This window comes from Nelusetta ayraudi, unplaced genomic scaffold, assembly GCF_046127955.1.
Source record: "Nelusetta ayraudi isolate G7.1 ecotype Tasmania unplaced genomic scaffold, CSIRO-AGI_Nayr_v1 ptg000236l, whole genome shotgun sequence".
In the NCBI taxonomy this organism is placed as follows: Eukaryota; Metazoa; Chordata; class Actinopteri; order Tetraodontiformes; family Monacanthidae; genus Nelusetta; species Nelusetta ayraudi.
This window is the reverse complement of record NW_027466285.1, coordinates 1-21126: the sequence shown is the minus strand read 5'-3', so window position 1 is coordinate 21126 and position 21126 is coordinate 1. Positions and strand designations below refer to the sequence as shown.

The window sequence follows — 21126 nt, the reverse complement described above, 5'->3', positions numbered from 1 at the left end:
GTTCAGAGTAAAGTGCCAAACACAGGATTTGTAAGAAAAAGTGTCCATAAAGTTTTATTCAATCCCAGGATGGGTGGTGGGGGGGGGTTACAGACCTGCTGAAGGTTGTTGAGTTGGTCAAATGTGTGAATTTAGAGTGAGAAAGCTTTGGTCACGTCAGAGTGAAACAAACAAACATTCTTTATACAATGTTAAAAACAAACAAACAAAAGAAAAAAAGAACTCAGGAGTTGTGACAGGGAGCCAATCACATGTTGACTGACGGACATTAAGGCAAACAGACCGTCAGCTTCCACCAACACGGCGGCAGCGGCTACAGTTAGCGACGATTAGCTTCTGCTTGTGACTGCGCTGTTACAAAAACATGTCTGAGGCTTTTGGACTTGGTGACGTTTGCACTTTTAATGACAGGAATAACCGGAAGCTGCTGAATTTGTCCCGCCGGGGGGGCCGAGGGAACAGGAAGTTCACAGCAGTGGGGAAAAACAAGCCACAAGAGAAGAGAGCGGAGACAAGCTGACAAGACAGGGAGTAAAAAGAAAGATGCAATTAAGGAGGAGGAAGAGGAGGAAGAGGAGAAGGAGAAGAAGGAGAAGGAGAAGGAGGAGAAGGAGAAGAGGAAGGAGCGGCTGATCCAACCAGACAGGTCGTGACCTTTGGGACTGCTGCTGCTGCTGCTGCTGCTGCTGCTGCTGCTCTGCCTGTTGTCCAGCACTTCCTGTTCAGAAGCCCTGAAGCTCCCCGGCGCCCCCTGGCGGCTGGCTGGCTGGCTGGCTGGCTGGCTAACAACTCCACTACACTCCTCCGAGGATTGGGGGGGGGTGGAGGGGGGAATCTCATCACGTGGACGTTTCAACAGACGTCTCTGGTGGTCCAAGATGTGGGGGGCTTCTGATTGGACAGCTGGAGTCAGGTGACTAGGATGAGTGAGAGTGTGCACAGCCTCCCTTCAAACGACCGTCATGTCAGTGTGGCGTTAGCACCGTTAGCTCGCAGGGCTAACAGCGCCTGGACTCATTCTTCCTCCTGCGTTGATGAGACAGGACGGCGCCCTCAGAGGAAGCTGCAGCAGTAGGAAGGAGCAGTGCTGAGGAGAAAGAGGTGGGTGGGTGGGTGGGGGGGGGGAAGCAAGGACGAGCCGGGGGGGTGGGGGGTGGGGGGGTGGAGGGGAGATGATGAAGGCTGCACACTTCCTGCCCCTCTCTCTATCCATCCATCCATCCCTCCCTCTCTTTCTGCTTCCATAGTTCTCAGTGTTGTTAGTTGGTCGGTCGGTCGGTTGGTTGCTTGGTTGGTTGGTTGGTTGTCCTCCCACCTGGGCTCCGCCCCCCTACCGCTGCCCCTCCTCCCCCGTGATGGGTGCGGTCCAGTTTGATGTGGGCTGGGATGCGGTTTAGGTGTTGCCTTTCAGGACCCCCAAGCAGCTCTGCAACAACTGGAGGTTCCCCTGCACACACACACACACACGCACAATCGGATCATTAGCTCAGCGGTGAGCTTACATGCTATCACGCTAAGCTAACCCCCACCACGGCTGTTGAAGTGGTACCTTGGCGTGCTTCAGCTCCAGCTCGGCCAGTTCCACCAGGTTCTTCCTGAAGGCCGACACGCGTCGCGTCTTGAAGTCGACCAGCTCTGTGGACCAAACAGGGCGGCTCAAGCGAAAACAAATCCACTACTTCCTGTTTGGCGGCGAGCGCGAGCCGCCTACCTTGCTTGGCCGAGTCGGAGATCTTCTCAAACTTTTGGCAGCAGAGCTGCTGATTGGTCTCGGCCTGCAGGACGTCTCGGTTCTTAGCCCGGGCCTTGTCCAGCGCTTTGTTGGCGTTCTCGTAGTCCACCAGCGAGCGACTGCGGCGGTACAGCAGGTCCTGGGGGGGGGGGGAAGAAGCTCTAGACGTGCTGCAACAATGAAGCTTCTCCTCTGCTGCTGCTCCAGTTTTCCAGTTATGAGCAGCAGCAGATGGATGGAGTGTGTTGGTGATATTATGGGATGTGTAGAAAGCTTGACGGGCCGTAGTTTGGGCCACGCCCGTGCTGGTGGGTGACGGCTCGGCGGGCACGCAGGGCGACGCCCACGCTCACCTTGGCAGCCTGGGACTCCCGCAGGTAGTACTTGAGCAGGTCGGCCAGCTTCAGGTCCTCGTCTGCAGCCACGCGTGCTTCGATCTTCTGCACAGGGACACACACACACACACACACACACACTGAGCACGGCGGCCGCCACAGATGGACGAGAGGTCGCGACCTCTGCCGACTCACCCTGGTCTTCTCAAACAGCTCCGACACCTTCAGGAAGAACCTTGGACAGACGGACAGGAAGTGATGTCATCACGTGGCACAAACAAAGCGCGGCCAGGCCAGGCCGGCGTGTGTGTGTGTGTGTGTGTGTGTGTGTGTGTGTGTGTGTTCGTACTTGCACAGGTCGGTGGAGTCCTGCGTGCCTAACGTGTAGAGAGACGACGCAATTCTGTTGATGTCATCGGCAGCGTCTGCAAGCACACACACACACACACACACACACACACACACACACACACACACACACACACACACACACACACACACACACACACCTGTTAGTCCTACATCTCCCACCATGCAGTGCACTTCAGGGTGAACTTCTTTGTGTTACTTTTGTGCGAGCGAATCATTCTGTCGGATTTGGCCGAGGCGTCTTTGACTCGGTTGTGATACTCCAGCAGAAACGTCTTCTCGTGCTCAAAGAAGTCGTCCACGTCCTGCTGAGACACACACACACGCACACAGTTAGCATGTTAGCGTGGGCCAGGGAGGTGTGTGTGTGTGTGTGTGTGTGTGTGGTCGCTCACCTTCCCTCCAGCCACGATGACGCTGTCGGCCGTTTTCACCACGTTCTTGAAGAAATCCTCCAGCTTCTCCTTCTTGTTCTTCCCTCGAACACTCAGCTGACACACACACACACACACACACACACACACACACACACACACACACACACACACACACACACACACACACACACACACACACACACACACACACACACACACACAATGAGCTGGGCAGAGTCACAAAGCGTAAAACACAACCAGGCACTCAGCAAAGGGCTAAGGAGTGTCACATGACCACAGTGGTCATGTGACGGACAGCGGCTGCTGGGGGGGGGGGGACTCACGTCCTGGTTGTACTCCAGGAAGACGTGGAAGTTGAGGTCCTTCCTGAGGATGGGGTGGGCGGCGATGCGGCACAGGAAGACCTCGTGCATGGCCACAGTCTTCTTGAAGATGGCCAGGTACTCGCTAGCAGAGGGGGGGGGGGTTAGTGATAAGAGAGGGGGTGGGCCACCTGACTTGAGGGGGAGGGGGGGGGACTCACGCCTCCAGCTCCTGCTTCATCCTGGTGAACTCCTCCTTGGTCATGGAGCCTTCACCCTCGCCCAGCTTCTGGAGCTTCTCTCTGGAGGCGTCAAAGTCTGGCCGGGGGGGCGCCGGGGGGATCTGCGCAGGGACAGCGGGGGGGGGGGGGGGGGCAACATGAAGGCCACAACAACACAACAACAACCACACTGAGGAAATAAAGAAGACAAACGTGACTAACGGAGTAGTAGCAGGCCTAATATGCACACATTGCAGTGTGACTCACAATCTCACATGACGTGATGGTGAACCGTGCGTGTGTGTGTGTGTGTGTGTGTCTCACTATGTATCCTGCGTAGTCTTCGTTCTCCACAAAGGAGTCGTGCAGCCAGATGAACTCTTCGTGCTGCCGGACGACGGAGAACTCGTTCTGCTTGAAGTTGGGCAGCGTGCTCTGGATGTGGGCGTGGACACGAGGACCAACCAGATTAATCAACCAATCGGGTCGCCCCTCTGTGCGTGTCTCAGAAGGAGGAGGAGGAGAGGGCGGCTGACCTTGGTGTGGACGGTGAACTTGACCTTGTCCCTCTCACTCAGAGCGTCTGAGATGTCCACCTGGAGCATGGCGTCGTTCTGCAGGTCTACGTTCACTGCTCTGGGCTGGGGGGGGACCACACACACACACACACACACACACACACATCATCATGCATCACACAAAAGTAATCCACAAAAACAAAGAGTGACGGGACCCCCTGCTGCTGTTCACCAGGTGTGCGTGTGTGTGTGTGTGTGTGTGTGTGTGTGTGTGTGTGTGTGTGTGTGAGACCTAAGCTGAACTGCTGCTGGTAATCACAGAGTCCCGGGTGAGAGCGGAAGTACCCGAGAAGGTGAAAACGGATCAACGTTCGTTCGTGAAGCTAAAGAGACGCCAATCTAATCGTTTAAACGCCGATGCTGCCACCTAGCAGGCGCTCTGAGGGATGACACGTCGAGACGAAAGAAAACACTCGAGGCTCGAGACGCTCGGGGCGGGACGAAGTTAAAAACGTCTCCCTGCCAGTTTGAACAGGACCGGTTTTAACAGGACACGGTTCCTCCTGACAGTCATGTGACTGCAGCTAACTGACAACATCGGCTAACAAGCAGTTAGCTTAGCGACGGTGCTAACGGCGCCGCTGCTGAAGCAAAGATTTTTTTATTCCCCCCCCCAAAAAAAACAACCTAACCTAGCCTAGTGTGTTAGCGCCTAGCTAGCGTGTCCGAGGAGCCGCTCGAGGGCTAACGCTAAGCCAGCAGCACGAGGACCGAGGTGTCGAACGGAAGGAACCGAGAGAGGGACGGAGGGCCGAGAACACTCACTCCCCGGTCCTCCTCGGAGAGGAAGTCGGGTCCATCATCCAGCCCTTCCTGCTGCGGAGACAGAGAAGCACACACAGCCGTTAGTTGAGCGACGCCACCGGCCGCTCGCTGACCGAAGAGCCGAGGCTCGGAGCCCGCGGCAGTAGCCCCGAGGCCGCCGAGCGGGCGATGACAGAGGGGGGGGAAAAACAAGACGGAGAGGACGGAGGAGAGTTTTAACCTACCATCATGGCTGCAAACGGGTGGAGACCGGAAGCGCCGTGACGTCATGGCGGCCAGATTGATTTCATGAACCGGAGGGAGATCATTTCCCGTTTTTCTTTCCCTCCTTGAATGCGAACATGTCGTTGTAGCATTTGCTCGCCACGGTAGAACTTTCCAAGGTGACAATATCTACCGTGTCATCCGTCTTGTTTTTGTTTCCAGGCATGGAATACAATTCCATCGCTATGCCGACGACACACAACTCTACGTCATCATCCCCCCCACCTCCTCTGTCCCTCAGCTGGACTCCAGGCTGGAGGAGGCGAAGGCATGGATGAGGGCAAACTTCAAACCGGCTCCGTTCTTCCCTCATCTCCTCCGTTTCCATCCCCGGCCAGAACCTTCCCCTCTCTCCTTCTGCAACTATTTCATCGTGTGTGCAAGACTTCAAGAAAACATTGCCAAACTGAGGCCTTCTCTCTCCCACCAGCTTGTCCACGCCGCTGTCTCCTCCAGGCTGGACTACTGGTTGGGATCCCTGGCCAGAGGCTCCAGAGGCCCCAGTACGTTCGTCACGGGGCTGCCCGGGTCCTGGTGAGGGTGCGGAAACACATCACCCCCATCCTCCACGCCCTGCACTGGCTCCCCATCCACCTCCCAATTCAGGCTTTTAAAAAAGGACTAAAAGCCTTTTTCTGTTTGTATTTGTTGACCGTTTTAACTGTCTTTTATTCTCTTTTACTGTTTATTTTATTTTGTTGTGCACTTTGAGATTTGACCGCAGATGTAAAGTGCGTTATAAATAAAATCTATTATTATTATTATTCATTTGTAGTCAACATGCATCAGCTCTGTCGCCCTCTAGTGGCCACTTCGCACTCCAGTCCAGATTCCAACTGAGCTCGCGCGCTTCCTAAAAGTAAAGGACATCTTTGACGGTTTTCACGCAGGTTCTGGCGTGTTTTCCCTCCGAACTGCACTCACTTGGTTCCCCTCATCCAAACCCAGACCTTTTCCTCGACGTACCAGCTCCTCTTCCATTGGTCCAGCAGCATCCACCGCTGATCGACCTCTGACACAGCGGGGTCAAAATGCAACAGTTGGACAGAGTCGCAGAGCAACGTTGACGTTTATTGAAAAGGAAATCTGGCAGCAGATAGAACGGTGAACCTTTTTAAACGGACCCAAGCAAGCTAAATATAGAACAGAGATTAATATATACAATAAATAACTTCGTTTCACACATGCAAAATCCAATTTCAAATTAAAAAACAAACAATAAAATGTAAAAAAAAACAAAAAACAAACAAACAACGTATGCCTCTTTTTGATTCGCAGTCTTCTGATTTAAACTTCAACAGTAACTCTTTCTCCACGCGCTAAAGCATACATTTAAAAAATAAAATAGAAAAAAACAACAATCAAGTCATAACAATATTCTTCACTGAACATCCAGTCCCGATTAACGCGCCAAAATACCATCATTTATAGTATCGGCGCGACACGCGCAGTGTAATGCCGCTGCTCCGACCGTCATGACACCGCGTCAAGCAAGAAAATGAGCCGCGCGCGCCGGCGTGCGAGCACGTCAGCGCGCTCGGTCGCTCCACAGAAGACCAGCACTCGTCGGAGGTGACGTCACGACTACTTTTTATTTGGCAAACAGCTGAGATAGTGTGATAGTCTCTCTTTTCAGTGAACAGTATATATTTTTTTAGATACTATAGTAAACCAACACGTTCTGCTTGATAACCAGGAGTTGTTTTTTTCCCCAACATATTACAGCTTACAAATATAGCCGATCTTTTTGACAAAAATTACACTTTTTCTTCCTGTTTGACACCTAAAATTATTACGCTATATAAAAACCCACGTCGTACATTCATGATTAGAAAAAGTCGACTACAGGTTCTGAAACCAGGAGGAAGGAGAAGAAGGAAGGAGAGCCAAAACACCACAGTATGCAGGCTAATCCAGCAGGGGGCCTAGGGGTGTGTGTGTGTGTGTGTGTGTGTGTGTGTGTGTGTGTGTGTGTTGGGTGTCAGTGTGAGGATCTTGTGGTGGGACGTCCCCAGTTGAACCTGATGCTGCTGCTACTGTCCCTCAAGTTCAGGGCTGCTGCAGCCATGCACGCACACACACACACACACACACACACACACACACACACACACACACACACACACACACACAGCTTCTAGCTGTCACCTGCTGAGGCTGCTGGACATCTTCAGGAGCTGCCATATGGGGTCTGTCTATTAAAACACCCTCACCAACCAAAGTCACACACACACACACACACACACACAACACACAAAACCACAATGAGATGGTTTCAAGTTCCCCTTTCTGTGCGTGCGGACCAGTGGTTTTTGGTACCGCGTGCATGCGTGCATGCGTGCGAGCGAGCGTGCATGTCTCACAAAAATATTTCTTCACTGGGAAAAAAACCAAAAGGTTGCGGCTGAAGCAGTTTTTATACACAGTATTGCTGAATAGTGAGCGAGCGCTGCCTTCGCCGTAGGTGGACAAGCTGTTAGGTGTGTGTGTGTGTGTGTGTGTGTGCGTGTGTGTGTGTGCATGTGTGTATTACTACATGACAAGCATCCACATAAGTTAGAACACCGAGATAGAAAAGGAGCTGATTGGTTCAGCACAGTGCGAAGAAAGGAAGGAAAGAAAGAAGAGTTGGATGCTAGTTCCTATCTGCCCTCCTCCTGCTCCTCCTCCTCCTCCTCCTCCTCTTTCGAGTATGTAAACACCAACAAAAACAAAAGAAACCCACAGTGGAAGGGGAGGGGCAAGACTGTGGGAGGAGCCTGTGACGAGGTCTGATTCTACTGGCAAACACCAACGAGGTTCGAGAAGAATGTCGGAAGTGAAGCTAAAACGAAAGACATGGAAGGAACCTTCGTGTCACGTGGCACTCGTTCCAAACAGACACCAGCGACACAAAGTGGTTTTTTTTTTAAAAACAACAAAAAAACGTCATAATTCTGCCGCCACCCTCGGACCTCGGAGGAAATGTTCGCTCACTGCGTGTTTGTTTTTTTGGTTTGTGCTGTCGACTTTCAGGGGGAAAAATGCTGCTGCTGTTGCTGGAATGTTACACACACACACACACACACACACACACACACACACACACACACACACTTCCTTCTTGCATCTATTGGAAGGATTTCACAGATGAGAGTACGAGACGTGTGAGAGAATAAAAACAAAGACAGGGGGTGGAGTCACAGCTGAAAGGTGAAGGGGGGTCGGGGGGGGGGGAGCGTGCGTGAGGAGGTGGTGGTGGGTGGAAGAGGGGGAGGAGTCTGAGATTTACCCGCATGACAAGAGACGTGAGTGCAAAGTGCCGTAAAGCAGAGATGTGGGAGGTCGTTCGCACCTGTGCAGCTCACCTGAGCCCACACACACACACACACGCCGGGGAGGGGGGGGGGGCGATGAGGACGGCGTGCGGAGTTCCTTCCTCCACGACCCACCCTCCTCTGATGCTTCAGTCCCAACAGTTCTGCGTCGAAAAATATCTTGCTCTATTTTTCTCTTAAATCTTTAAATCTTCTCATCATAGATCTGCTTTATAACTTTGTTTTTTTAAATCTCTGAAAGTCTTTTTCTTCTTCTTCTTCTTCTTTATTCCGGTTCACAGCTGGAGTGAGAGAGTGAGTCCGTGTGCAGCTACATGTGCTGGGCGTCCATGATGTCCAGGTATTTGGCCTCGATGATGTAAGGAAGCACGCTGTTCCTAAGAGACACACAACACCAGAGCACAGCAGGTCACAACACACATACACACACACACACACACACACACACACACACACATACACATTGTGTGTGCGTCACGCTATCACTTCCTGACATCCTGTTGGACGCCTCACCATCAGCATGTTTCCAACAGAAATTATAACTAATATTATGTATCATTGTCATAATTAATATTTCATAATCATTAAATTAATTATTTATATATGTATGAAAGCAGTTCAATTCCACTGTGACCCCCGCTGTGAGGTGGGCGGAGCCGACTGACCTGACGGGGATGAGCAGGATCATGAGCAGTGGGAATATCATCTTCATGTAGGGGATGGGGTACATGCCGAAGGTGCACAGCAGCAGCAGCTGCAGGATCTGCAGGAAGGTGAAGTAGTGGATCTTCCTCTGGGGCACTTTGCGGATGTAGTGGGTGGGCGGGTACGACGTCTGCAAAGGGGCGGGACAAGGGCGGGTCAACGGGGACCGACAAAGCAAAGGGGCGGGACAAGGGCGGGTCAACGGGGACCGACAAACCAACCAGCCAATCAGGTCGGTGGGGGGGGGCGGGTCCACAGCCACGGCAGTTACAAATCGAGTTCAGTTAGACAGAAAGACAGAAAGAAATCACACTAAAAAATGTATTTCATTTAATATTTTTTTAAATTAGAACATAAATATGAATAAATATATTTCTGTACCAATATCTGATGAATCACTTTTTTCAGAAACAGCGAAACAAACAGAAGCCGACAAGGCCTGTGATCAACTCAACACCCTTCAGGTGAAACACTGACCGAGAACTGAAGAACATGTCGTGTCACGTGCCACTTCCGGTCTGCCGGTGGTCACGTGACCGCCGGCAGACCGTGAAAAAAAATATAACAACAAAAAAAACCAAACATCGCCCTTCTGCCAAAGGAACCGCCTCAGCACGTGCGCCAAGGTTCCCGAAGCAGTTCCTCCAGCTCCCTCTTGGGGGCGCGAGCGTACAGGCGATTGCGAGCAGAGTCACCGCGAGGCAGAGGTTGGAAGTAATGAAGTACTATTTTGTTGCCGTACTTGGACAGATGTTTTTCAGGTGAGTATATCTTTTAACGAGTACTTTTTACTTTGACTCCCTGCATTTGTACACAGATCAATATGAATCAATTCATTAATGTGTATAAAATATATGATCATAAATACATTATATATATATATACATATATATGTATACGTAATAATTCATTAATTAAACAACAACAATAACAACAACAATAATAATAATTTCACTTTTAATTTAATTTTCACTTCTTTTCTGTACTTTTACTTTTACCAGAGTGCTTCTACTTCAGTTCAGTGGATACTTTTGCCACCTCACACACACACACACACACACACACACACACACACACACACACACACACACACACCTGCTCCTTGAGCAGCAGTGCCATGCGGTCGCACATCTGGTTGCCGTCGATGGAGGTGAGTGCGATGTAGAGGAAGAGGCCGTAGAGGACGGGCTTGGGGATCCACTGCAGGGGGAGGGGCAGCAGCAGCACCGACACCCCGATCAGGATGTTGGCCGTCAGCGAGGTGAGCCTGGTCTCCTTCACCTGCACGATGCTGCACACACACACACACACACACACAGAGTCACAACCCCCAGCCTGGGCTCTCTCGCTGGTCTCTCTTCCACCCACCTGTCTCTCAGGTCACAGGAGGCCGTTTAGGGTGAAAACATTGAACTGTGTGCACACACACACACACACACACACACACACACTCACACACACTCACACTCACACACACACACACACACACACACACACACACACACACTCACACACACTCACACACACACACACACACACGCACGGAAAACATTTTTGACACTGCACCAGCTTTTCACTGCAGGATGGCGGGGGTGGGATTGTGTGTGTGTGTGTGTGTGTGTGTGTAAAATAATTTCAGTGCGACCGGAAGTTGTTTCAGTGTTACACATTTGTATTCTGCTCATTGTACTTCTAAAAATGTTGATGATTACCGTATTTTCCGGACTATAGAGCGCACCTCAATATAAGCCCCACCCACTAAGTTGTAACTGTATATATATATATATATATATGTAAGCCGCACCGGGCTATGAGCCGCCGATACCTCGCTTGTGAAATGAGATATATATTAGATAGATGGATGGATAACCCCCCCAGCTCACTCACGTCTCATACAGGTGACTCCAGGTCAGAGGTCAGCCTGGTCTGAACACCCCCCCCCCGACCCCCCCAGCTCACTCACGTCTCATACAGGTGACTCCAGGTCAGAGGTCAGCCTGGTCTGAACACCCCCCCCCCCCGACCCCCCCAGCTCACTCACGTCTCATACAGGTGTCCGCCCTCCACCCGCTGCTCCACGAAGGCCAGCTGGCGGACGTGCAGGGTGGAGTGGGGGAAGGCGGCGTGCATCCAGGGCAGCCCCAGCACCGACATCAGGATGTTGATGAGGCCCGACAGCACCAGGTCCCAGTGGTAGGCCGTCCCCTTCAGCAGCCTGAGGACACGCCCACCCACACACACAGCATCGTCGGCAGGGAAGCCGGGTCAAAGGTCATCACGGTCGCCTTCTCAACCCACAACACAGAGGTTCTCTCTGCAGAGGAACTCCGCAACTCATCCTGTAGGGGGCGCTGCAGGTCTGCGTGCGAGTGTGTGTGTGTGTGTGTGCCGAGTGTCGGGGCCGACGTGCTCACCTGTTTTCAGGCGCGTTGGTGAGGGAGACCACGATGTTCTGGTCGATGAAGATGAGCAGGGCCAGCAGGAAGCCCAGGCCCATGGCGCTGACGATGTTCAGGGCCGACAGGCGCTCGAACGGAGCCACGCTGAACACAGGACGGTCGTAGACCCTGAAGACTGGAACTGAGGGAGGAGAGTCAGTGAGTCAGTGAGTCAGTCAGTGAGTCAGTCAGTCAGTGAGTCAGTGAGTCAGTGAGTCAGTGAGTGAGTCAGTGAGTCAGTGAGTGAGTCAGTGAGTGAGTCAGTGAGTGAGTCAGTCAGTGAGTCAGTGAGTCAGTGAGTGAGTGAGTGAGTGAGTGAGTCAGTCAGTCAGTGAGTCAGTGAGTCAGTCAGTGAGTGAGTGAGTCCGTCAGTCAGTCAGTCAGTGAGTCAGTGAGTCAGTGAGTCAGTGAGTGAGTCAGTCAGTGAGTCAGTGAGTGAGTGAGTCAGTCAGTCAGTCAGTCAGTCAGTCAGTCAGATTGGCGCAAAGGGAGGAGGTAGAGGTGGAGCTATAGCTAGCGGGAGCTCGCTAGTCAGCAGTGAGCTGATTGTTTAGTTGGCTGTTGTGTGTATGTGTGTGTGGGAGGGGGGGGGGACTCACGCTCGATGTCGCTGAACAGGTAGGAGCCAATGAAGGAGAAGAGCAGCACAGAGATGGGCAGGGCGCAGTCCGACAGCACCTCCCTCATCTTGGCGTGTAGGAAGGGACTGGGCGAGAGAGGGAGAGAGGGAAAGAGAGAGGGAGAGAGAGGGAGAGAGGGAGAGAGGGAGAGAGAGGGAGAGGGAGAGAGAGGGAGAGGGAGAGAAAGAGAGAGGGAGAGAGGGAGGGAGAGAGAGAGGGAGAGAGAGAGAAAGAGAGAGAGGGAGAGAGAGGATGTAAGCCTGAGACCATGTGACCACGGAGAACCCAGTGGCTGAGCAGGACTGGAAGCAGAACCTCTTATGACCTTGACCCCCTGACCCCACCTCCTGGCCCTGCGACCTTGACCCCACCCACGATCCATCCCCCTGAGCCCACCCCTGACCGTACCCTCCTGACTCCGCCCACTCCTACCTCCTCTTGAACTGGTAGAGGGTGTAGCCCATCCACAGGGTCCCCAGCATCAGCAGCAGGCAGAGGAGGGGCCGCTCCCGGGTGCACTGGATGAGGGACGCTGCCACCGGGCCGGCCGCTGCAGGCGCACTGCAGTTCCCTGCCAGCAGGGGGCCCCCCTGAGCCAGCTCCAGCAGGCTGCTGTTGGTGTCCAGCGTGGGCGGGTGGTAGTACATGTAGAAGACTGAGGGAGGACAGGACACACACACACACACACACACACACACAGATTTGAGACACGCATTTGCAATCGTTTTGCCACAATAAATCCCCCCTTGTAGTGGTGGAGCCATCAGACACACACACACACACACACACACACACACACACACACACACATGCACATCTCACTTTTGACGGTTCCCTTGAAGGCGTCGACCACGAAGGCGGTGGAGATAAAGAGAGCGATGACCTCCTCCGTTGACCTAAACACACACACACACGCAGCAGAAGTGAGCCATCAAATCCAATCCAGACAGTCCAGTGTGTGTGTGTGTGTGTGTGTGTGTGTGTGTGTGTGTGTGTGTGAGGACCTCTTGAAGAGCTTCATGAGCAGACTGACGTTGAAGATGCCCCCCAGGATGAGGAAGAGGCAGTTCCACAGGCCGATGCAGGCGTAGAAGGCCGGGAAGTCCAGGTTGTAGTCGTCACAGATCCCTCGGATGACTGGGAGGAGTGGGCGGAGTCAGCCGCATGTCACATGGTGTCTGTGTGTGTGTGTGTGTGTGTGTGTGTGAGCCTCTACCGCTGATGAAGATGGCGAGTGGCGCTGTGGTCAGAGGGACGACCAGCGGCGAGCCGGCGAACAGCGAGTAGATGATGCCACCGATGCTTTGGCCAATGATTGTCTTCCGGACGTCTGGAGGGGGCGGGACAGGAAGTAGAGGAGCGTCAGGAGGTGGGACAGGAAGTAGAGGGGGGCGTTGAGCCTGGTGGGCCTGAGTGGGCGGGGCCTACCGATCTCGCCGCGTGTGCTCTCGTCGTTGAGCGAACCGAAGGCGATGGCGGGCAGCAGGATGGCGATGTAGAGGAAGATGGCCGTGGTCATGTACTTCAGCAGGGTCTTGTTGCTGCCGACGACCCCTGCAGGACAAACACAGCAGGTGTCCACCCAGTGGCCACTCAAGGTACTGCAGCCATAGTACCCTACCACCAGACCACCAGACCTGTTACATTGTCAACCCCAGGCTTCACCAGGGCGAGTCAGTCATCATCAGACCCAGTCTCTGTCTCCACCCACTGATGACTGCGGCCACCTCTGACTCCGCCCACCTACCGCTAGACACTGACGCCGTCCACCTATGACTCCGCCCACCTCTGACTCCACTCACCCACCTATGACTCCGCCCACCTACCGCTAGACTCTGACTCCGTCCACCTATGACTCCGCCCACCTACCGCTAGACTCTGACTCCGTCCACCTATGACTCCGCCCACCTACCGCTAGACTCTGACTCCGCCCACCTATGACTCCGCCCACCTACCGCTAGACTCTGACTCCGTCCACCTATGACTCCGCCCACCTACCGTCCGTGAAGTCCGAGGGGTAGAAGGGCAGTCTGCGGCACAGGTCCTCGTAGATGCCCCGCCCGGCCCGGAAGAAGTCTCGACACTGACACACACACACACACACACACACACACACACACACACACACACAAAACCAAGTGTTAGCGCCTCCTACTGGCACAGTGAGACAAGCTGTGTTTTAAAACACTGATCATCAGCGCGGGTGAGAAGTGTGTGTGTGTGTGTGTGTGTGTGTGTGTGTGTGTGTGTGTGTGTGTGAATGACGAAGAGACCAGGCAGCTTATTAAGCAAATTATCCAATTAGGCAGTGTTTCATTTTCCTGTTGAATGCAGAATTACATAATTAGACGGAGGTGGTGACGAGTGTGTGTGTGTGTGTGTGTGTGTGTGTGTGTGTGTGTGTGTGAGAGAGAGAGAGAGAGAGAGAGAGCACTGAGAGAAATGTCAGGAGGTTTAGGGGGTGAAGAGTGAAGAAGAGGAGGAGGAGGAGGAGTAGGAGGAGGAGGAACAAGAGAAGGACAGAGAGGAAGAGGAGCAGGCTCCGCCCACCCTGAGGGGCTTGTGGCTGCGAGGGTCGGTCTCCTCCTTCTCCAGGGAGAGGGGCTGCTGGTTGACCTCCATCAGCTGGTGGCGCTGCAGCACCAGGGCCTCCTTGAACTCCTCCTGGGTCTTGGTCTCCAGCAGCTTCTGGCGGAAGGAGATGTCGGAGAAGAGCGTGGCGAAGGTCCGGCCCAGCTCGACGGCTGTCTTGGTGCTTTTCTGGGAGTAGGAGGAGCATGAGGAAGAGGAGGAGAGGGAGGAGGAGGAGGAGGTCACACGCGGCCAATCACAAGCCGGCTCCTAAATTTATCCCTGTTGGAGGATTGAGTGGTCGCCCCCCAGAGGAGCGGGACGAAAAGGAGCGCAGGAGGTCACATGACGTGGAGGAGGGGGCGTGGCCAAGGAAAGACCATAGCATCATGACGCTAAGCCCGGTGACGATAGCATCATAGCTAATGATGCTATCGTCAGCAGGCTTAGCGTCATTAGCTATGACGCTAAGCCCGGTGACGCTAAGCCCAGGTGACGACAGCAACATGGCTAGTGACGCTAACCCACCAGACTGAGCCAGGGGGCGGGGCCACGGCCAAGGGGCTGGGCCAGCGGGCTGACCACTCACCATCTTGAGCGGTGCCAGGATGAGGATGACGTAGCGGACCTCGCAGCAGTTCTCGCCCCAGTTCTGTGGCCGCTCCAGCCGAGAGATGCAGACGTGGCGCCGCTGCAGGTGCTTGACGTTGCAGCTGCGGCGCAACGGCAAGGGAGAGAGAGGAAGAGAGAAGGGGGTGGAGTCAACAAGAAGCTCCTTCCCTGCGCTGTTTCTCACTCTTGGCTGCCTCCTACAGGTACAGGATGGAACTCCATGCCCTATTCCTATATATCAGGGTGTTCCCTTCAGGACACCCTGCTGGGTTCTGGACACCCTGTTCTGTTCGGCACACAACGTCAACAGATGGAAGTCCTTCATCATTCCTCAGTAATTCCTTGAAATATTCCTAAAACTGGCTCATCTTCCTCCTCCGTCTTGTTGTTGTGGTACCGCTCAGGTTACGTAACACAACTTTACTAAAAACAATAATAAATATTAATAGATATAAACCATTACACAATTAAATAATTCACTATTTGTAAGATTTTTTTTTAAAATATACACACACACGTTTTTTTTTCATTCAACAAGTGCAGCTGTTAAAAGTGGCCAGCAGGGGGGGCTGTTACCAGTTCATCTTCAATTAAAAATGTGACCTTTTGAGTGACATGCTTCAGTTTCACACTGTTTTAAACTCACACACACACACACACACACACACACACACACACACACACACACACACACACACACACTCACAGGATGCAGAGCCAGGACTGCTGGTACTGGACTCCAGTGGCGGTGGCCGTCACTCCCTGGATGGTCTCTGACAGCAGGTGGACTGAGGGAGGGAGGGGGCGGAGTCACAGACAGGTCAGAGGTCTCACACACACACACACACACACACATACACACACACACTTTCCACTTCTTGTTGCACCAGGCTGTCCCGGGCTACATCATGTTAGCAGCATCACCATGACAACAGTGAGAGAGTGAAGAAGGGAGGACTGATGGACAGACAGACAGATGGAAGGACAGACAAATGGACAGACAGACAGATGGACAGACAGACTGATGGAAGGACAGACTGATGGAAGGACAGACGGATGGACAGACAGACAGACTGATGGAAGGACAGACGGATGGACAGACAGACAGACAGACTGATGGAAGGACAGACAGATGGACAGACGGACAGACAGACAGATGGACAGACAGACAGACAGACTGATGGAAGGACAGACAGACAGACAGATGGACAGACAGACAGACAGACAGACAGATGGACAGACAGACTGATGGAAGGACAGATGGAAGACGGACGTGGAGACAGAAGAAGAGGAGAGACTGACAAATAGAATGGAGATGATATAAACGTGGCTCCTGATGCTAACGCTGCTAACATTAGCAACGTGGCTAGTGATGCTGCTCAAGATGCTCCCAGCAGTCCAGGTCCCGCCTCCTGTGTGTGACATCACCTTCTGGGGTGAACAAACTTGTCTCAGTTGTGTGTGAGTGTGTGTGTGTGTGTGTGAGTGTGTGTGAGTGTGTGTGAGTGCGTGTGTGTGAGCGTGAGTGTGTGTGTGTGAGAGAGATGAAGTGAGGGACTAATTAATGGTGACACCTTTGATATTTGCCAGTTATGTGCAGATTTACACACAGTTTCGTCACATCTTGGCGAGCAAGCTCGCACGCACATACACAAACACACACAGACACAAACACACACAGACACACACACACACAGACACAAACACACACAGACACACACACACACAGACACACACACACACAGACACACACACGCACATACACAAACACACACAGACACAAACACACACAGACACACACACACACAGACACAGACACACACAGACACACACACACACAGACACACACACACACAGAACCTGGCAGCGGATCAGATGTGACAAGCTTCAATGGAAAGATGAGGAAATAATGATGGCAGGACGGAGGCCCCGCCCCCTTTTGATCTCTGCTGTAAAAACATCCTCATCACTGCACGCACACACACACACACACACACACACACACACGCACACACACACACACACACATGCAGCAGGGGGCGATGGAGAAAATCACCTGGTCAATGTCAGGTGGACAGGTACAGCCAATCACCATGTGGGAACATGAGAGGGGAGGGGCTGAGAGGGCTGGGTCGTGGACGTCCAATCAAATCTCACCACTTGTCACAATAACCCCCCCCCACACACACACACACACTGTCTTTAAACTTAATCATGTTTAAAATTGATGCTCTTTTTCCATTCAGTCCAAATGGAAGCAGGCGGGCCTAGCGCCCCCTACAGGCCGCCAGAGGGCAAAGGTCACGTGAGCGACCCAGTCCTGGGGGGGGGGAGGGGGGGGGTGATGGTGAGGAGGAGGAGGCTGCTGAGGAAGAAGCTTACCGTCGTCAAAGAAAACGAAACTGTGACATTTGTCTGCATGTGGACAAGAGAGAGAGAGAGAGAGAGAGAGAGAGAGAGAGAGAGAGAGAGAGAGAGAGAGAGAGCGGAGGAGAGAGAGAGAGTCAGACACACACACACACACACACACACACACACACACACCGGGCAGTAGCAGCAGCTTCATTTCCTGTCCTCTGCTGCCTCGTGCATATTAAAGAAGATTTTTCCAGAGAAAATTCCCTGAAGATGAGGGGGGGGGTACGAAGAGTAAGAGCAGCAGTCGGAGGAAGAGGAGGAGGAGGAAGAGAAGGAGGAGCAGGGGCGCAGGAGGAGGAAGAGGATGAGGAGGAAGAGGAGCAGCAGGAGGAGGAAGAGGAGGAGGAGGAAGAGAAGGAGGAGCGGGGGCACAGGAGGAGGAAGAGGATGAGGAGGAAGAGGAGCAGCAGGAGGAGGAGGAGGAGGAGGAGGAGGAGGAGGGGAAGAGGGGAAGGAGGGGAAGAGAGAGGAGCTCCCCCTTCTTCACCTGACGTTGGCTCTTTAAAGCCCTGATGGATTTTTCCCTAGGATGGCAGAGGCAGAGCTCAAAGTGTCTGCAGGCGGTGGCTGAGAGCCTGAGACGTTGTGAGGAGCTCAGCCGGCGATCGAAGATAGAAGTCAATTATCACCTCCTCCGTCCGTCAGTCCAGGAGGTCGGGGGGCCCCGCCCCCACCCCCGCCCCCACCCGCACCTCCACACCAGACAGATTAGATGAAAATGGAAAAAAGAGACAAAAAACAACTGCTGCTGCTGCTGCTGCTGCTGCATCACATGACCTTCTGACCGCAGCAACAGACGTCGGTGGCAGCGGCCGGCGGCTCTGATTGGCTGTGCTGCAGCGCTCAGCCAGCAGGGCGGTGCCAGAGAGCCAGAACTGTTGGGACGTGAGACCAAGGGGCTTTGAGGCGGCAGAGGAAAAAACACAGCGGACCCAGGACAGCGTCGACGCAACTGGACGCTTTCAGAATAAAATCAAGCCTTTCAAAATAAAAACCAGCCTTTCAAAATAAATGCCAGCATTTCAAAACAGAAAACAGTCTATCAGAATAAAAGGTAGCATTTCAAATTAAAAAAAATAAATCCAGAATTGTGAAGCTTCAGAAGCCAAAAAAAGCCTCCAAAAGAGTGAAAAACTACAAATATGGCCGTTTGTGTCTCGGGACTCGACCGACTCCAGGAAAAGAGGTCAAGAGGAGAGAGGAGCCGCGTGATTGGTCGCTCACCGTTGACCTCCTGCGCCGAGGCGTCGGTGAAGAGGAGGCTCATCACCTCCTGGAAGTTGCAGCTGGGCTCGGAGGCGTGGCTGTCCTGGCCCACCGCCTGCAGCATCCGCTTCAGCACGTCGTCCAGCGAGGCCGCCGTCTCGTCCAGCAGGATGCTGGCCCGCGACAGGAAGCCGTCCAAGTCGCGGTGGGCTCGCACCTCCTCCTCAAAGTTGGTCAGCTTCACGTACTGAGGGAGCAGGAGGAGCAGGAGGAGGAGAGGTGGGAGAGTCGAGAGAGGAGGAGAAGGACGAGGTGAAAAACCTGCTGCTGCTGCTGAGGAGAAGGAGGGATGGGGTGGGGGGCACAGAGGAGCAAGGGAGGTGGAGGAGGAGGCGGAGGAAAAGGAGGAGAAATAGGTGGACGAGGAGGGGGAGAAAGGGGAGGAAGACAAACAGGAGGTGGGGGAGGAGGAGGAGGAGGAGGAGGTGGAGGGGGGGGGGGGGTGAAGGGCAGGCTGGCTCCTGACTGGCTGGATGCTCGATGAGGAGCCCAGCCGCCCAGCGGGCTGCCATCCATCCCATGCACTCCCTCATCGACTTCCTGATTGACAGGAAGTCAGTGGCTGAATGGACCCCCCCCCCCCTCCACTGCGCTGAGAGCGCATGGTCTGAACCCCCCCCCCTGCAGTGACTGAAAATAAGTGCTGCGTGTCAATATAAATATAGACCAGGGGTGGGCAAACTACGGCCCGGAGGCCCATATGCGGCCCATTAAAGCTTCTGAACCCTGCTTGCCGAACTGAAAGAAGCCATGTCAGTGGTCAGTCCGTCACTCAGTCATCTCCTAGCCCCGCCTCTTCCTCTTCGGGGTCCCGGGGGTCTGCTGGGGCCCCTCCCAGCTGACGATATCAGTGGTCACAGCTCAACATGGTGGGCTATCTGGCTCCTCATTGGCCGAGCAGCCAGACGTCCGCCATGGAACAACACCCCCCACCTCCCTTAGCCTAGCGCCACCTGTCTGACATGTCTTCTATATATTTATATATATTTTGATTTGATTTTTATGTCTTTTAATAAACATCACTTTTCCTTCTCTTTGCGCTACGCTTTGTTGCTGTGATGCAACGTCTGCAAACTTCCCAAATGTGGATTAATAAAGGCCTTCCATTCCATTCCATTCTATTCTATTCCATTCTGTTCTCGCGGGTCAGCTGACTCCACCTTGGCGCCGCCCACCAAGGTGTGACCTGATAGCCAAACCTAGACCAGAGAGGTGGCCTGTGATTGGCTCTCACCTTCCTGGACGTGTTGAGCAGCACGCAGCCGGAGTCGTCGGAGTCTGCAAGAGACACACAGACAGCAGGGGGCGCCGTCAGCAGCAGGCACAGGGGATTAAGATTCATCATGAAAATCTGCGCTTTGCATATCAAAGAGGCGGAGCTTTAATCAGCTGATTCCGCAGGAGGGATCAGCAGCAGCGGCAGCAGAAGAAGAAGGAGCCCAGCCTCCTCCTCCTCCTCCTCCTCCTTCTGTGGAGCGGCTGATGAAAATGTCAGGGCTCTCAAAGCGCCACAGCGAGGAGGGATTGGACGTCCTGGGCTGATAACACTCTAATACACCAGCAGCAGCAGCAGCAGCAGCAGCAGCAGCGGCAGCAGCGGCGGCAGCAGCAGCAGCGGCGGCGGCAGCAGCAGCAGCAGCAGCAGCAGCAGCAGCAGCGGCGACGGCAGCGGCGGCAGCAGCAGCGGCAGCAGCAGCAGCAGCAGCAGCAGCGGCAGCGAGAACTCTGATAACAGAACAAAGAGCCGTCGGATTTTCCCACAGCGGAGACGAGAGTGTGTGTGTGTGTGTGTGTGTGTGTGTGTGTGTGTGCCCGTTGTGTTACGTAACAGCTGGAGCTGATGTCTACTGAGAGGGGGGCGGGGCGGGGTGGTGGTGGGGGGGGTTGGGGTCTGATGATGTCATCCCAACAGTCAAGAGTGTGCGTGTGTGAAAAAGCGACACCTGCAGGGGGCGGTGCCCTCCTTGGACGGGGGTGAGGGGCAGGGGGTCAGCGGTGCTCTCTGATTGGCCGTTCACTTTGGAAGCCCGACAACCAATCAGCTGCTGGACGTCTGACCGGAGGCCATCAGAGCATCAGCGGAGAACGTGGTGGGGGTGGAGGGGCGCGTCAATCATGTGACAGGAAGAGAGGCTGACTCCGCCCCCAACGCAGAAAATGCAGCCAAGCATGATCTTATGGCCCACGGGGTGGGGGGGGTTCCCGAGCCTAGCAG

The 21126-nt window shown here is 53.7% G+C and overlaps 2 protein-coding genes across 4 annotated transcripts; both read right to left on the bottom strand.

Moving 5' to 3' along the window:
* Window positions 1-27: 27 nt before the first annotated feature.
* On the bottom strand, window positions 28-5015 carry snx6 (sorting nexin 6). 2 transcript variants are annotated; one of them, XM_076016721.1, is made up of 14 exons: window positions 4925-5015; window positions 4701-4751; window positions 3894-3998; window positions 3682-3792; window positions 3358-3479; window positions 3158-3281; window positions 2832-2927; window positions 2636-2744; window positions 2417-2492; window positions 2263-2302; window positions 2086-2172; window positions 1712-1871; window positions 1550-1635; window positions 28-1447 (listed from the first exon to the last, which is right to left on the bottom strand). In XM_076016721.1, the coding sequence occupies exons 1-14, from the start codon at window positions 4928-4930 to the stop codon at window positions 1394-1396; spliced, it is 1227 nt and encodes a 408-aa protein (XP_075872836.1). In that variant the 5' UTR covers window positions 4931-5015; the 3' UTR covers window positions 28-1393. The 2 variants fall into 2 exon arrangements, with proteins under 2 accessions (XP_075872836.1, XP_075872837.1); XM_076016722.1 differs by having other exon boundaries at window positions 2636-2741.
* A 1522-nt stretch (window positions 5016-6537) lies between these two features.
* LOC142882161 (solute carrier family 4 member 11-like) lies at window positions 6538-20390 on the bottom strand. 2 transcript variants are annotated; one of them, XM_076016725.1, is made up of 18 exons: window positions 20146-20390; window positions 18870-19098; window positions 17610-17642; window positions 15934-16015; window positions 15205-15328; window positions 14595-14804; window positions 14043-14127; window positions 13473-13598; window positions 13261-13374; window positions 13049-13181; window positions 12867-12940; window positions 12477-12699; window positions 12024-12130; window positions 11401-11566; window positions 11028-11201; window positions 10082-10277; window positions 8947-9116; window positions 6538-8658 (listed from the first exon to the last, which is right to left on the bottom strand). In XM_076016725.1, the coding sequence occupies exons 1-18, from the start codon at window positions 20254-20256 to the stop codon at window positions 8592-8594; spliced, it is 2424 nt and encodes an 807-aa protein (XP_075872840.1). In that variant the 5' UTR covers window positions 20257-20390; the 3' UTR covers window positions 6538-8591. The 2 variants fall into 2 exon arrangements, with proteins under 2 accessions (XP_075872840.1, XP_075872841.1); XM_076016726.1 differs by lacking the exon at window positions 17610-17642 and having other exon boundaries at window positions 20146-20388.
* Window positions 20391-21126: the final 736 nt, after the last annotated feature.

Excerpts from the sequence above, each read along its gene's own strand:
- snx6 (XM_076016721.1), bottom strand. Across the intron at positions 3,999-4,700 it reads TCTCCGAGGAGGACCGGGGA|CCCAGAGCAGTGAACGTAGA; the intron begins GTGAGTGTTCTC and ends GTCCCCCCCCAG. Across the intron at positions 2,745-2,831 it reads TCATCGTGGCTGGAGGGAAG|CAGGACGTGGACGACTTCTT; the intron begins GTGAGCGACCAC and ends TGTGTGTCTCAG.
- LOC142882161 (XM_076016725.1), bottom strand. The coding sequence starts at position 20,256 with ATGATGAATCTTAATCCCCTGTGCCTGCTGCTGACGGCGCCCCCTGCT. Across the intron at positions 16,016-17,609 it reads TTTCGTTTTCTTTGACGACG|TCCACCTGCTGTCAGAGACC; the intron begins GTAAGCTTCTTC and ends TCCCTCCCTCAG. Across the intron at positions 12,700-12,866 it reads CTTCAAGGGAACCGTCAAAA|TCTTCTACATGTACTACCAC; the intron begins GTGAGATGTGCA and ends GTCCTCCCTCAG.